The 15058-nt window shown below is 55.1% G+C and overlaps 6 protein-coding genes across 6 annotated transcripts; 5 read left to right on the top strand and 1 right to left on the bottom strand.

Annotated features, from left to right (window-relative positions):
* Positions 1-435: 435 nt before the first annotated feature.
* PG997_012673 (uncharacterized protein) lies at positions 436-1611 on the top strand (the record flags this gene model as incomplete). The annotated part of the gene is made up of 1 exon (XM_066816987.1): positions 436-1611. The coding sequence occupies one exon, from the start codon at positions 436-438 to the stop codon at positions 1609-1611; it is 1176 nt and encodes a 391-aa protein (XP_066662679.1).
* A 973-nt stretch (positions 1612-2584) lies between these two features.
* PG997_012672 (uncharacterized protein) lies at positions 2585-3191 on the top strand (the record flags this gene model as incomplete). Its single annotated transcript, XM_066816986.1, has 3 exons — positions 2585-2764; positions 2857-3111; positions 3150-3191. The coding sequence occupies 3 exons, from the start codon at positions 2585-2587 to the stop codon at positions 3189-3191; spliced, it is 477 nt and encodes a 158-aa protein (XP_066662678.1).
* A 1338-nt stretch (positions 3192-4529) lies between these two features.
* Positions 4530-6407, top strand: PG997_012671 (POT family-domain-containing protein; the record flags this gene model as incomplete). The annotated part of the gene is made up of 2 exons (XM_066816985.1): positions 4530-4960; positions 5039-6407. 2 exons carry the CDS (start codon positions 4530-4532, stop codon positions 6405-6407), a joined length of 1800 nt encoding a protein of 599 aa, XP_066662677.1.
* Positions 6408-8251: 1844 nt separating this feature from the next.
* Positions 8252-9702, top strand: PG997_012670 (thiolase-like protein; the record flags this gene model as incomplete). Its single annotated transcript, XM_066816984.1, has 2 exons — positions 8252-8385; positions 8460-9702. 2 exons carry the CDS (start codon positions 8252-8254, stop codon positions 9700-9702), a joined length of 1377 nt encoding a protein of 458 aa, XP_066662676.1.
* Positions 9703-10051: 349 nt separating this feature from the next.
* Positions 10052-10945, bottom strand: PG997_012669 (endoglucanase ii; the record flags this gene model as incomplete). The annotated part of the gene is made up of 3 exons (XM_066816983.1): positions 10052-10358; positions 10403-10734; positions 10880-10945. The coding sequence occupies 3 exons, from the start codon at positions 10943-10945 to the stop codon at positions 10052-10054; spliced, it is 705 nt and encodes a 234-aa protein (XP_066662675.1).
* Positions 10946-12826: 1881 nt separating this feature from the next.
* PG997_012668 (uncharacterized protein) lies at positions 12827-14596 on the top strand (the record flags this gene model as incomplete). The annotated part of the gene is given in 6 exon segments (XM_066816982.1): positions 12827-12903; positions 12967-13100; positions 13111-13289; positions 13359-14125; positions 14204-14333; positions 14396-14596. The coding sequence occupies 6 exon segments, from the start codon at positions 12827-12829 to the stop codon at positions 14594-14596; spliced, it is 1488 nt and encodes a 495-aa protein (XP_066662674.1).
* Positions 14597-15058: the final 462 nt, after the last annotated feature.

Below are 15058 nucleotides of genomic sequence, written 5' to 3'. Positions count from 1 at the left end.
CAGTGATGGATGGATGGGTCAATCAGTGGTGGGGGTGGATACAGGGTAATCGGATAGGTACAGGGTAGGCACTTTTTGGGCTGGAAACGACCAAGTGCGCCCGGAGCTACCCTGTAAGAATTCCGTCTGAACATCAGGGGCTCAAGACGGCCCATCTTGAATTTCGGTGGCACTTCACAAGCATACCCAGTCCAGTCATTCCGATTCATTGATAGCCGTCAGATCAGATTGGATATCTGCCCAACTCCAAATAGGGCCTCGCACACCTTCCCAGTATTTCCAAACCCTGGAGGCGTTCTTGACCCCAGGGATGCGCAAAACCCTGCAAGCCACCACAAGCCATTGCCTTTGGGAATCGAGGATCGTGCGACGTGTCTGGGCGCTACAACTATCTTCTGCATGACTTTCAAATCTATGCCCTTCATCCAGCCCAAGATGAGATCCGAGTTCACTAGGCGTATCTTCAATGACAAATACGGGCACTCTCGCCCGGACGAGCCCGGGACGGCCTTTGTGCTGTTCCCTCGCCTACCTCCGGAGATCCGGGTCAAAATATTCCAGAGTTTCCTCGAGCGTCACCGCATTATCCAGGTCCGCTTGAGCCTCTCGTCCCCCAACGGCGGAAGTGGCGAGACTGGGGACGGAACCGCTCCTTACACCACTTACAACGACCTGGGCAACGTAGTCAGCGGCGACACGTACCGCATCTGCGCCTCCAAGCACCTCGCCCCGTCCGAGCTGTTCTTTGTGAACCACGAGGCGAGAGACGTGGCCTGCCGGTTCTACCGCGTCAAGGTCCCCTGCTACCTGTATCCCACCCAGGGCTCCATCTTTCCCTTTCCCAAGCCGGACACCACCTTCCTCTACAACCCGGAGTTCGACGTCTTGCACATCCAGTACTTCTCCGCCCTCCAGCTGCTGGTGGATTTCGTGCACGATGTCAGGGCACACGACTGCAAGGGCGTCGGCATCAGGAACCTGGCCTTGCACATCGACTGGGACAACTACACCGAGGAGGTCATTCGCGGGCCGGGGAAGACGGCGTTTGCCGAGACCCTCGAAAGTCTGGCATCCATGTGGTTCGAACTGACCGTGTACGCCGGGGCCCGCGTGAACCAAGTACGAGGGGAGCCCAGCCCTGCGCCGGACTTCCACTACAACCGCTCCGTCCCCCTCTATTCGGGAAGCAAGCCGTTCGATCGACTCGCGACAGACCCCAGAGACATCGACCCGGACCTGAGGCACATTTGCCGTGGACGCATCGACTCGGGGTACCACAAGTCCTACTGGGAGTCTCTGGTCAAGTCATTCGGCGTGCAGAGGACCACGCCGGTCGACATCCGTCTCATGGTGGGCGGTAGCATGTCGAAACAGAATTTCGAAGTGGTCGATCGAAGGTCCCTTTGGAAGCTCCTAAGTGAGCCGTGGAAATGGAGTGGACACCGCAGGCAACCCACGACCAACACGGTTCCTGACAGGGGGTGGACACAGTGGCTGGCTGGTGGCTCTTCCCGCCAGAAGCCATCCCGGAGGCCGGACACGAAGCCAGCGGCCGCGGCATCGATGGCTCCATCATCGATGTGTCTGCGCATCGACCCGAACTCTGCATAGTCGATCTGCCCTGACGGCCCCCATACACAAGAGCAGTCTTGATAGCCTCACAGCCAAGGACCGACGAAAGACAAACCAAAGCATCGTGATAAAGTCAAACTCATCCCAACGGCGTCTTTGCACTATTACCCTGGGCAAGCTCATGCCATACTGCGACGAAAACGCCAGCTTGAAAAAGCCAAGTCCAAATGGCTACTTGCTTAGTCGAAGTAACCGAGTTACTTAGTCCAGGCGTGATGAGTAAATGCTGCAGACTCACCCTGAGAGCATGTACAATACTGCCACCGTGACACCTGCAGACGGCAGTCACAGGTCACTCTGCTCAGTTATCGCAGTCAGGAAGGGAACCACAGAGCTGGGGACGCACATGCATACAAGCACCTTCAGTATTCAAAGGAGGATTTAGTCGGGGGCAATTGTCTGATTACTCACCTGGTTGACCATCTGTCGGCCTAGTTCCGACGCCGTATCCCGATGTGGTCTTCAGCGCGACGCTTCAAGTTAGCATGAGCGAGGTTTTCTACCATTCCATACACCCTTGCGGCATCCTAAGCTCCAAATCTAATGGGTGGGCTACTAGCGACATTCTCTGCCTGACTTGGCTTGGAACAAAATATACCAGTTAGTCTTCGGTCAATACTCCAGGTTACCTACCTTGTTCGCATTGGCTTAAGCTACATACCGGCCTGACGAATGTTACGTATCCTAGGTGACCTTTGTATTAACCTTGCTGGATTGTAGGCGATTTTAGCCTAGACTATGTAGCTTCCGTCTCGTGCCCGTCCGTTGGTCACTCATGCCAGAAGGGTCGCTGCCTATCCGTAGTGCACGTTGTATGTAGATAGATATGGTACAAATAGCGAGGGCTTCAGTTGTCCATCCTTCAAGCCTTCGATTGATTAACGTGACTGCTCTTGGATCTTTCCATTCGTCCCTAACCCGCCCTTTTTTGTTCCGGATATCCAAAGTCATAATGCGGTTCCTCAGCAGTTTCGCGGTCTTCCTGGCCACAGCGCAGGCTGCCGTAACGGCGGACGAGCTGATCACGACACTCGACGCTTTCAGGAACGCCGCTACAGACCTTCAAGGTGAAGCGCGCAAAATACAGGTGGATGATTGCAAGTCCTTCGACAAAGGCGAAGGACCGCTGAGCGTACGTATTCCGCTGGACACAGTCCCGTTCCATCAATATTGCCCCCTTGCTCGAGGCTTCAACCATCTCGTCTCACATGGCCCGTTTGCCAGGTCTGCGTAGAGACCATTGGGTCTGCCGTTAAGCAAGCCACCGAGTTCGCAGGCAAGCTGGGCGGCTCGCCCAACTACTGCGGCGCGCGCGGGGGCGCCGTCTTGGAGGCCTACGGCGGGTTCGCAGATGCGCACCATCGGCTCTTCAACATAATGTCTCACAAGGCCGCGGAAGTTGCTACCCGGCGGGAAACGTTCCCAGAGGCCGGTGACGCGGTGATATCGGCGCTGACTGATATCAGGGGGGTCGGCAAGGTAAGAAACCCCAGCGATGTACTCATCAATCAGTCAAGTTCCTCGGCCCGGCCTGGACGAACCTCAAGAATTTCATATAAAAGCTCCTGGACAAAATAAAAATACAGCAAAGGTATAAGGGAACTCTTGCTAACATCGCGGTGGTGTCACTTGGTTCAATAGGCTATTACTGGCTTTATGGATGATCACTTACCTTGCAAGAAACACGGCATTGAGAAAGATTCCGAAAGGTTGACCAGGTCTCTGAAGATGTGTATAAGGAAGTGGAAGAAAGTCTGTGGCAAAGACTGTAGTCAGGATGACTAGAGGGCTGCGTTCCCTAGGTTGTCGGCAGCGACTTCAGCTGTCATAGACTCGGCCCGCCCGAGTACGTCGGTGACTGCATCGGTTTGCTGATAAGGGGCCCGCCCACCACAAACAGAACGAAGGGGCCGTTCTAATTGGTCTTGTGTGTATACAACTAGGAAGTGACTTTTAGTTCGCGGCTTCAAGTATTGGGGTCTGGGGAAACCTGTTCGTCACATGTCGCAGTGGATGGCTCGTGTGATCAATGGCAAGCGAGTAAAAGCAATGATACCGATGTCTTTGGTCGTTGGCACTCTGGCAGGGTTCACCGTGCCACAGCACATCCCATAACCAAATGAGTTTCTCCCCTTCAGGAATGTCCCAAGACTCCAATCGCAGGGCCAAGTGTTTTCTTTCCAGAAGGTAGGGGGCGGCCAAGAATCTCGGCAGCCCCGCTCATAGGACGGCGATATTTCGCCCAGGCTCGGCGCCGAGCCAATACGGCCAACCTTGTTCCCAGAAAACCTCGACTGATACGGGTCTCGGCAAGGCTGGGCAATGGATGCCGAGAAATTGCAAAAACACCTGTGGCCCGGGAGTGTAACCTACCACAACGTGCGACTGGTTGATACAAGGAAGAGTCCAGGCTAAAGTTTACCAGCCGGACCAAGCCATGTCGAAGAGTCTAGAGAGCCCAGTGGTCAGTTTCAAAGGAGCCCAAGAGCATCGCGACCTGCCCATATCGGTCAAGCTTCCGAGCTGTTGGCTCCTGCTGGGGCGGACGAAGCAGCCGGGTATCCATGCTGCACCGAATATTCGGCCGTTTGGCATGGTTCGAACGGAAGACGACAGGTCTTGGACCTTCTCGAATTGATAAAGATGACAGGGTCTAGGATGACCGGATTGGCCCAGGTCATTTGTTATCTCTCGTGGTGGCGAGACAGAGATACAGAGGTGCTGGGCTGGGGCCAGAGTCGTGTATATCTTCTCGCATGTGGTCGCCGCTTTTCCCACGTCGAAGCTCGAACCTACACCCTCTCTCCGTAACGCTGTCCACTCTTGTTACGCCTCGGCTCGCACCAAGTTAGACTCACAGCCACTCCTGGAGATTTCAGGCTAATAAAGAGTTGAGAATGGCCGCCGCACCAGCTCTGCAGGACGACATTTTGGCCAAGTCCGCCGTGCCCAGCGCCACCTTCCAGGGCACCGAGAAGGAGGCCCCGCTTGTCGCAGAGAATAGCTCTACCTCGGAGGGCTTCGACTCGTCTGAGACGCCTACCGAGGAGGAACTGCACACCCTCCGCCGCGTCTCGGGCAAGATCAACTGGAGCATCTACACCATCGCCTTCGCCGAGCTCTGCGAACGCTTCAGCTACTATGGCTCGTATGTCCTGTACGCAAACTTCGTGAGGAATGCGCGCCCGCCAGGAAGTCGCACTGGTGCACTGGTCCCGGGCGTGGACGAGGATGACTATCTCCCTGGCGCCTTGGGTATGGGAATGAAGGCTAGCCAGGCCATTAGTCTTGTTAACCAATTTTGGGCGTATCTGATGCCCTTGTTTGGGTAAGTAAATATCTCTCTCTCTGCCCTTCGCTCTACAACTTGTACTGAGCAGTACGAACCATGAATAACAAACATTAGTGCCTGGCTGGCTGACGCGAAATATGGCCGATATAAGGTCATCCACATTGCTATCGGCGTTGGTATGTTGGCACACGTGCTCCTGACCGTCGGGGCAGCACCTGCGGTGCTCGACGCCGGCGAAGCAGCCTTCGCACCCTTCTTCCTTGGGCTGTTCACCCTTTGCTGTGGCACTGGTCTCTTCAAGGCCAACATCTCCCCTTTGCTGGCAGAACAGAACCAGGACGTCCACATGAGAGTCGAGGTTCGAAATGGAAAGCGAGTTATTGTTGACCCGGCCGTGACCAACTCGAGAATCTTCCTGTGGTTCTACTTCGCCATCAACATCGGCGCTGTCGTCGGCCAGGTGTCCATGGTCTTTGTGGAGAAGTACCACAGTTTTTGGTTGGCCTTCTTCCTGCCTACCATCCTCTTCTTGTTCGCGCCGTTGGTTCTCTACACCAACAGAAAACATTACCGTCTTACGCCCCCTACCGGGTCGGTGCTGAGCAAGTTCCTCAGGATGTCAATCTTCGCGGCCAGGAAGTCACCGTCCATCTTCAAGATCAACTGGGATGCGGCCAAGCCCAGCAACGTGCCAGTGGACCAGCGCCCGACATGGATGACTTACGACGACGCCTGGGTTGATGAAGTACGCCGTGGCCTTCTGGCTTGCCGCGTCTTCCTGTTCCTGCCCATCTTCTTCCTTGCATACAACCAGATGAGCAACAACCTGACGGCGCAAGCGGGCTCCATGAGGCTGAACGGTGCGCCCAACGATGTCATCCAGAACTTGAACCCGCTGAGCATCATCATCATGATCCCGCTCCTGGACCACGGCCTCTACCCGCTGTTCCGCAAGATCGGGTTTAACTTCACGCCGATCCGGCGGATGACGACGGGCTTCTTCTTCGCCATGTTCGCCATGATCGCGGCGGCGGTGATGCAGCACGTCATCTACACGCGACACCCGTGCGGCCAGTACGCGACCGACTGCGGCGGCGCCATCGACCTGAACGTGTGGACGCAGTCACTCCCCTACGTGCTGGTGGGGCTGGCTGAGATCTTCACCAACGTGACGTCGATGGAGTACGCGTTCAGCAAGGCGCCCGAGAACATGAAGTCGCTTGTCATGTCGGTCAACCTGTTCATGTCGGCCATCTCGGCCGCGCTGGGCCAGGCCTTTGTGCCCATGACGGCCGACCCGCTGCTGGTGTGGAACTACGTGACGACAGCCGCCATCTCGCTCGTCGGCGGCATTGCGTTCTGGTTCTGCTTCCGCCACCTCGACGCCGAGGAGGACCACCTGAACGCGCTTAAGAAGACGGAATTCGTGGGCGACGTGCAGCCCAACGCGGCTACGCCGGACAACAAGATGGTGGCGCCATAAGTACCCAGATAGGCAGATTGCGATAGTGACCAGAACGATGACAAGACCGGAAATCTTCGGAAGAGGGCGGCGAATGGTGTTTGAGAAGCCGAGTCAGCGATGGCACGCATGTAACGTATCGAGTCAAGTGCCTTCTCCGGCAAGCGATCATCAGAGCATAGTACTTGTGTTGTGTATAAGTACGTATCGAATGGTTAATTCGTATGATTGGTATGCCTGTCTAGATGCTGCGTTCTCCTTCCTGTCTCTCTCTATCATGACCTGGTCTGCAAGATGTGCGTTAGCAAGGCGCATATTTCCAGTGTTTCGATTGGTGCAAGTCGGCTTACGGCTTCGATAGTCGTGAGACGCATAATAGCCGTCGGGTTTAAGCGAAAGCGAGCGATGTAGTGTTGTATGATGATGATGAATCATTAGCGGCAGATTTGGTCGGGGCCTCCCTCCCTAGCGTGGCAATGCCGGACGAAGCTTTGGAGAGTGACTTACTTCCGTTGCCGGGCGGGTAACATGCAGGAACTGACAGACCATCTCGAGCGGCGGAGCCTTTCTTTCCTCGATAAGTGATAACTCTGGATTTCTCATGAACCCGAGTCACATGCCAAATTGTCAGTATCGGTCGCTTCCACATTTCAATAAGTGGCAATCGGGTCAAGCAGATTGGGTGCACCAGGCTTACCAGGGACCACTACGAACAGTGCAGGCCGCCAGGGGCTCAAAATGCTGTGCTTTAAGGACAGCAGGGCCCACCGATTTAGGTGGTTTAGCACCGAGCGCACGGCACAGGTACCCCGGGGCACGCCCGCGACGCCCCTACATAGGCTGCTAGGCACCCAAGCACCCCTCCATCCAATGCTTTAGTGTAAATAAAGTAGCGGCGGTTGGTTACGCGCCCTGTGCAACCATCGTGGCCCCTCGCTGGATCGCCGGCGCAAATATTGTATGATTTCTCGGCTGCGCGTCCAGAACAGAAGAGGCCAATTGACCGCATGTCAGTACTGATGCATAGAGGGGCAGAGAGGGGTTGCATCCTTTTTATGTCCGGTTGCAACACGGGGTGGCCATCAACGTCACGTTGATATGATGGAATATCTTTCCATCACTTCCATGATGAAACTGGCCCAACCGCGGCTACGTGTCACAGCCCCGGCAGCTTCTGCCACCGGTTACGTATTGACTTGCTTCTGCTTCTCCCTCATGGTCCTCACCCCCGAGCCCCCCAGCCTGTTACGCTAACACACAAGTGCCAGGTGCTTCTCGATTTCCTGTAGGGTAGGCGTGTATATGTACTGTAAGTAAGTACATGTATGTATGTATGTACTTGTAGCATATGCATGCCATGCATCTTGACCCAGAGCCATGCCTTATCGCCTCTTCTCCCTGTTCAACCTAGGTCCAGCACCGTCATCGCATCCTCTCGTTCTCTCCTTCCAGTAATAAGTAGGCTTAGACCAACCCCAATCCCAATTCCAATCTCAATCCCAAAGCAAAGCAAAGCAAAACGCGCCTGCCCGCCAAGCGTCACCTTCGTTACGTCGCTCGTCGTCTTCCCACCAGCCCCCAACACTTTCTTGCAGAACGTATCATTGTTGTCCTACTGTACAAACCCGTTCGCTTGTTTTCGCCAGACCGGTTTATTCCACCAATTGGTTGCAGTCTGCGTATTCCCTGTTCTCGCCAGCCAGGCATATACTTCTTACGAGCTTCTGCGAATGCCCAGCTGAGCTGCGCGACGCCGACGACGACTATCGCTCGAGAAAGAGAAGCAGAGCTCGTGTGCCCCAAAAGAACGGAGCTCATTCGTGGAAGCTTGGAAAGTTTCGGGCTCGGCTCGAAACCTTGACGCCATGGCAACCACCGACAACTCTTTTGGCGAATTGGGCCTGTCCATTACGGGTGTCGGCAGCCAGTATCCCCCATATGGCCTCAAGCCAGAAGAGGTACAGAAGCTGGCCGATGGTTACTATCCTGAGTCGGCGGCGTAAGTTCAAACCTTGGCCCGAGAGGTCGCGGCACGACACGCCAGATTGAAGACTAACAGGCCATTGTGTATAGCATGAAGAAGGTCCTCTCGATCAATCGGTTTACCGGCATCGAATCGCGATCCTCAATTGGTACCTCGGACCATCCTATTGTCAACAAGCCCGAAGCTCCTTCGATTCGCGAACTACATGAGACTTTCATGTCGGATGGCGTCCCGTTGGCCATTGAGGCGTCGAGGAAAGCTATAGCCGAAGCTCGGATCGACCTGTCCGAGATCACCCATGTCGTTGCGACGACGTGTACGGACAGCGCGAACCCTGGCTTCGACCACTTCGTCGCAAAGGGACTCGGCATACGCCACCAGGTGGAGAAGGTTCTCCTCCACGGCGTGGGCTGCAGCGGCGGCCTCGCAGCTTTGCGCACGGCCGGAGGCTTGGCGCTGGGACATACGATGCGACGGAAACCTGCTCGCATCCTGTGCGTCGCTCTGGAAGTGAGCACGACCATGGTCCGCAGCGAGCTGAACAGCATCAACGAACTTCAAGAAACGAGGATAGGGGTCTGCTTGTTCTCCGACTGCGGCAGCGCGGTCGTTCTCAGCAATGGGATCGGCGAACAAAAGGCAGATCCGGTCTTCAGCCTCTTAGGCTGGGAGCACAAGATTATTGCAGACACGGAGGACGACTTGGGCTTTGACGTTGACCCAGTGGGGTGGAAGGTGGTCTTGTCGCCGCGCGTACCACAAATAGCGGCCGATTCTTTGGCGCCGACATTTGCTGAGCTCATGGCGGACGTCCCTGGCCTACCCAAGGAGTACCAAACCCCCGCCGACTTCGACTGGGCCATGCACCCGGGCGGCGCCACCATCCTGACGGGAGCCGAGAAGGCCGTATCTCTGACACCAGAGCACATGCGCGCCTCGTACGACACGTATATGAACCACGGAAACTCGAGTTCGGCGACCATCTTCAGTGTCCTGGATCGGTTACGGAGCAAGGAGATGGATGCGCTGGCCCCTGGCGGCCGGGTGCGGGATTACGTGGTGGGATGCGCCTTCGGCCCAGGGATCTCGGTCGAGATGTGCATGATGAAGCGAAACATGGGAGCCCGCGGATTGGGTGGGATGCAAACCCCGCCAGAGACGGACAGCGAAGGAAGCCGAAGCGAGGGCGAAGAGGACACTGATTGGGCGAGCGTGGACCCGAAAGAGTCAGCACCGGACACGCCCGAGCCCGAGACGGTCGCAGCAAATCGCACACCACCAACCGATGATGGATTCATCACCCAAGCCTTGGCCGACGTGGAACTGGACTAGGCAAAAGCGCGCAAAAGCCTGAGGTGGTTCATGAGAGAATTATCTTTTAACACCATATACGTACAAAGTTTGGCACGGCGTTGGGGCGGCGATAGACATGACGGGTCACTGTCTAGATTCCTGTAGTAATCATATTGATGTCATAGTACGTACCGCAGCAGACACGAAATACATAAGATCGCATAGTATATTTGATTTAGGTATGCACCTGCATATATGCGACTAATTCTAATGCTGGCAAGTAAACTGCCCCTTGCTCCTGCAGCATACTTGTTAAAACTTGACCAGCTTCTGAGTTGCGTTGCCCGGGCCTGCGAGGGATCGTCGCAACTACGCCAGACTTTTTTGCTTAGCATTGGATGACGGGGACGTTGCCCGGCGCGTTGTAGGCCTTGCCGCCGTTGTCGGGCTGGCCCATGGGGCCGTAGATGTTGACGAGGATGCTCGGGTCGTCCTGCCGATAGGCCCCCGGAAAGCTGACGGTTGAGGAGGGCGTGAAGGAGCCCGAGCCGGAGACGCGCAGGTTGGCGCACGACGTGTAGAACTGGGCGCCCATGCGGGTCTTGGCCGAGTGTAGGGCCAGCACCTCGACGCGCAGCAGGTAGTCGCCCGGCGCCACGCACGTCGGCAGGGCGAACTCGACCCAGCCATTCTTGCTGATGAGGTTGTCGACCCCCAATTGCGGCTCCCCGTGTCGAACGTGTCCTCCCAGACCTTGAACCACTTCAGGCCCGTCTTCTGCGCCGTGCCCGCGGCGCCGTCGGCCACTTTGGCCAGCCAGGCCGTCACGGGGCCCTTGTGCGACTTCGCGATCGGGTTGTCCGGGTCGCCCTGGAACTGGGCGCCGCCGATGACGTGCTGGAACCAGGCGCCCAGCTTGTCGCCGGCCGCGACGCTGATTACCTGCGTCGAGGTGCTGCCTGGCTTTTGGCAGATGATGTCGTTGCTGGTCACGTCGTAGACGGGGTTGTTGTCGCGTGGGGCGCGGAGGCCGACGAGGGAGCCTTGGTCTTTTCCGTTGACGGAGACTTTCTGCGGTTGCGAAGGAAAGGTGATTAGTAAGTATTAGGTACATATACCAAACCGCGGTTATACGATTATGGGGGTTAGATGGGAGACCTGTTGAAAAGGGGAAAGGGGCAAGCGGTCTGAACAACTTCAAGGGGTTACCCCTTACCTGGAAGATGCAGTGGGCTTGGGCCGAGAGGCCAAAGGCCAAGGTGGTGATGAGATTGAGCTTCATGATTCTTATAGGCGTCTTGAAATCCGGCCAATCAGCTCAGAGACGAATGATAGAGAAACAAGCCCCGCAAAGTTCAGAGTCTTATCTGGCGGGCTGTGTCTTTATATGCGTACGACACGGTCCAATGCAAAACTATCTCACAGCAGCCACATAAGTGCCGGAAACGGTCGGGTTGGGAGGAGCCGTGCCAATTACTGGCTGCTTTCGCTGTATACGGCATACTGTGCTATGGAAACCTCGTCGGAGGGATGCAGCCATCTTACACATGACGAGAGACCAATCTATATAAATATACTGGGAACGCGTGTCTTGTTCGCTCGGAGATTTTACGGAATCCGGGGTAATATAGCCTATATACTGGTCTTTCTGCAGATGCGCAGAGCGGCCGGCACTTCTTCCCCAGACTTCCCTTTCCAACCTGGCACGCGAGGTGGAAGGTAGAGTGCCGATTGGACTCACCGCCCAAGAAGTGATGAATGGCTACGTTTGTATTAGGTTGAGGTTCCCCATTCGCATCAGGGGATGGAAATAGGGGCTTAGTTCAGAGTCCCAAGGCTGCTTCGATCTTTTACGAACATATCTCATGCCACCCGGATACATGACCAATACGTACCTAGGTAGTGTCCTAATTCCTCTGCTTTTACCAGCAAAGTACTTCTAGTCCACTAAAAGTTTTCCGCGTGATCGGATTGAGAAAGTCCTGTCAGGCTAGGGCGCCGCGCTTCTCGTCAAAGGGCACGTAGGTCAATTTGGGCGACCGACTGCAATACTCGGCAGTGACGCTCCCCCTTGCTCCTTCTATCTCTCCCCGAAATCATACGAAGACCGCATCAAACGAAACCTAATACAAGGATCTCATCACCACCACCACCACCACCACAAAAAAATACAGGTCGCCGCCTTCCAACCCTCTATTCCCGAATCCTTCGGCGAGGTCCACCTCCTGTCCTGGATCGGCGTCGCCTGTTCTCTGGGCAGCACCGCCATCCTCTGCTGGGGCAAGGCCTATGGCGTCTCGACATCAAGACCATCTTCATCGGCAACATCGTGCTCTTCGAGATCGGTACCGCCGTCTACGGCGCCGCGCCCAATATGAGGGCCCTGATTGTTGGCCGGGTCGTCGGCGGCGTCGGCGGCTGCGGCATGTACTCGGGCAGACTCAGCTACATGGCCGCCCTGACGTTGCTCAAAGAGACCCATATACACGACTGGAATTGCGGTACTCTGGGGACTCGGTAGTGGGCTCTAGCCTGTGGTATATAACTGATTTATCTGTTTTGGGTTTGGTTTTGTGTCGTCTTGTAGGAAAAGGGGCCGGCTGACACCGACTGGTATACAGGTCGGAGGAGGGTTTACATCAGCAGTGCAATGTGGAGATAGGTAAGTGCCATGATGCAAACCCCAAGCCCCCTTCAGATACGAGTAGCAGGCTGACGCGGAGTGGAAAAGGGGTTATATATCAACTTGGTGCCAGGCGCCGTATTTGCGCCGTCGTACCTGTTCCTGCTGCTGCGGGTCGATCTGCAGCCTGACGGTAAGCCGTCCTCCCAAAATCTCGGGATGATCGGCTGGCTGGGCAATCTGATCTTCGTCGCTGACTCCACCTGCCTCATCATGGTCATCGCCTTCAGCGCCTCCATCGCCCTGTGGGTCATGCCGGACGCATGCGATTCTTGCAGATCCATGTATACTTCCCCCACGGGGTTCTAGCCGAGACCGTATATTCACCCCCCTGCAGAGTGCGGGGGTGCCGAGACGTAGGATCTGACTCTTTTCACTTCCCTCTCATCATGGCTCCTTGTTTATCTTGATAATCCTAAGCGTATGTTATCCGGTCCTTATGACGAAGAGTTTTCAGACATCGGGAAGTAACCGGGCAACATGGCAAAGCATATGGTTTTCAGCAAGACGTTTCTCACCTCCATATTCCTCGGAATAGGTGGCTTTCTGTACGGCTAGTAGGTTAATCCCTGTGCCGCACGTCATGCCCGAGCATCAAACTCACATATATGTCCCTCTAGTGACTCGGGAATTATCACGCCCAGTCTTGCGTTGAGATCTTTCAACAAATATTTTGGCAATCCTGATCCCTCATCGCGAGGTGCTATCGTCTCCATTTATCAGGCAGGAGCTTGGTTTGGCAGCGCTTCTGTTGGTCTTACTAGTGACCGCTTCGGAAGACGCAAGGCCATCCTCTTTGGATGCATCTGGGGGGGTTATTGGGGCGGCTATTATGGCTGGCGCAACACACGTTGCCATGCTCGTTCTCGGCCGACTTCTGGTGGGATTCGCCGTGGGGACCATTACGGGTGTTGCCCCCGTATATGCGGCCGAGATCGCAAAGGTATTTGGGTTGCCCTGGAAACAGAAGAATCCGAAGCGACTGAAGGACTGACGAAATCGCTACGTGTAGACCCACGAACGTGCTAGGCTCACTGCAGTAAACCAGATGATGGTCGCATGGGGGTTTTCCATTGCCCTCTGGACCGGTGTTGGCGAAGGCAAGTGGAAGAACCCCAACCAGTGGAGACTCGGATTTGCCATTCAAGGAATCCCTGCTCTTCTTCTCGCGGCAGGGGTTCTGTTCCTTAATGAGTCTCCAAGATGGCTGTTGCTGAAGGGCCGGACCGAAGAGGCCGAGATTGCGTTCCGGAACTACCACTGTGGCCGTGCCGAAGACGACCAGTGGTGCCGATCCGAGTTTGCCATGATACAGGTCAATATCGCCGAAGAGATCAGAACGCAACGTGAACTTTCCTGGGGAGATCTCCTCAAAACGCCGGCCTTCAGGCGGCGCCTGTTCGTCGGGTCTTTTGTGTGGGCAGCTGCCATGCTGGCCGGCATCTCCTTCGTGCAATACTTCCAGACTGCCATCTACGCCACTCTCCAGTACGACGAGAGCCAGCAACTGCTCATCAGTGGTCTCTACGGCACTGTTGGCCCGATAGCTTGCATAGCCTCGCTGTTCTTTGTGGATCGCGTGCCTCGCAAGACGATTCTGGTGTCTAGCTCTGCTCTGCTGTCGATATGCTTCCTCATCATCACCGTCATCGCCGCCGTCTTTCCTGCTCAACCAGGTATACCCACGAATGCTGCCGCTCAGCGCGGGCTGATCGCTTGCATCTTTGCAGTTTCGGCCAACTACTCGGCCCTGCTGGGACCAATGACTTGGATTATCCCGTAAGTCGACCCATTCTGCCCCTTTACTATTTCCTTACACAGGTATGACTGCACTTCTACTAAGACCCGTCCCAATAGTCCCGAGGTCTTCACTACCGAGCTTCGAGCAAAAGCGAATGCTATCGTGCAAGTCATCCACTACTCAATAAGTCTTATCATCACCCAGTGCTCCCCCATTGCCCTGGCAGCTGTTGGCTGGAAATATTACGTAAGTAGCCATCACATTGTGTCTTGGTTATCGGTTGTAGCTGTAACTGACATAAGTCATAGATCATGTTTGTCCTCACTAATGCTCTCTGTGCACTTGTGTTCTTCCTCGCATACCCAGAAACGAAAGGCAAGCCCTTGGAGGAGATTGCCGAGTTGTTCGGGGATGTGGACACAGTCCATTGGCGGGATATGGGAGAGGTGGAGGAGAAGGCTGTGGTAAAGACGGGTGAATACCGACGAAGCCGGGAAAGCTTTGCGTAGGCTAGTTCGAACCCCTGTAGTTACCGGGTCTACATATTATGCTTTCAGTGTCCCCTTAATGGCGAGAACGCTGTTTTTGGCATTTCTTTCCATGAATTGACCAATTGGTTCCCGATCTGTCCGATTAGGCGTTGCATCCATTCCAGGATAGCGTAGGTATTATGTCCGAATAAATACGTAGCCACCATATCTAGTAGAATAAACAATTACTGATCTATACAATACGGCATAAAACGGTGGAAGCAACGCTATCACCATTAAGGGGATACACTTATCATAGTCAAGCCCATCAAGTATATATGATAGCCTGTCTGAGAAACTTTGAGGACTCAATAAGTTGGCTGTAATATGCTTATAATATACTCAGAGGCCAGAGGGTTTAACTCACTCTCCGGCAATCTTCTCATCTCCCCCTCCTATTCTCTCATTTCCCCTCCGCCCTCTCGGCCACTTATATAACCT

Source organism: Apiospora hydei, assembly GCF_038363865.1.
Source record: "Apiospora hydei strain CBS 114990 chromosome Unknown utg000009l_segment0_segment0, whole genome shotgun sequence".
NCBI lineage: Eukaryota > Fungi > Ascomycota > Sordariomycetes > Amphisphaeriales > Apiosporaceae > Apiospora > Apiospora hydei.
This window is presented reverse-complemented; position numbering and strand designations above follow the sequence as displayed.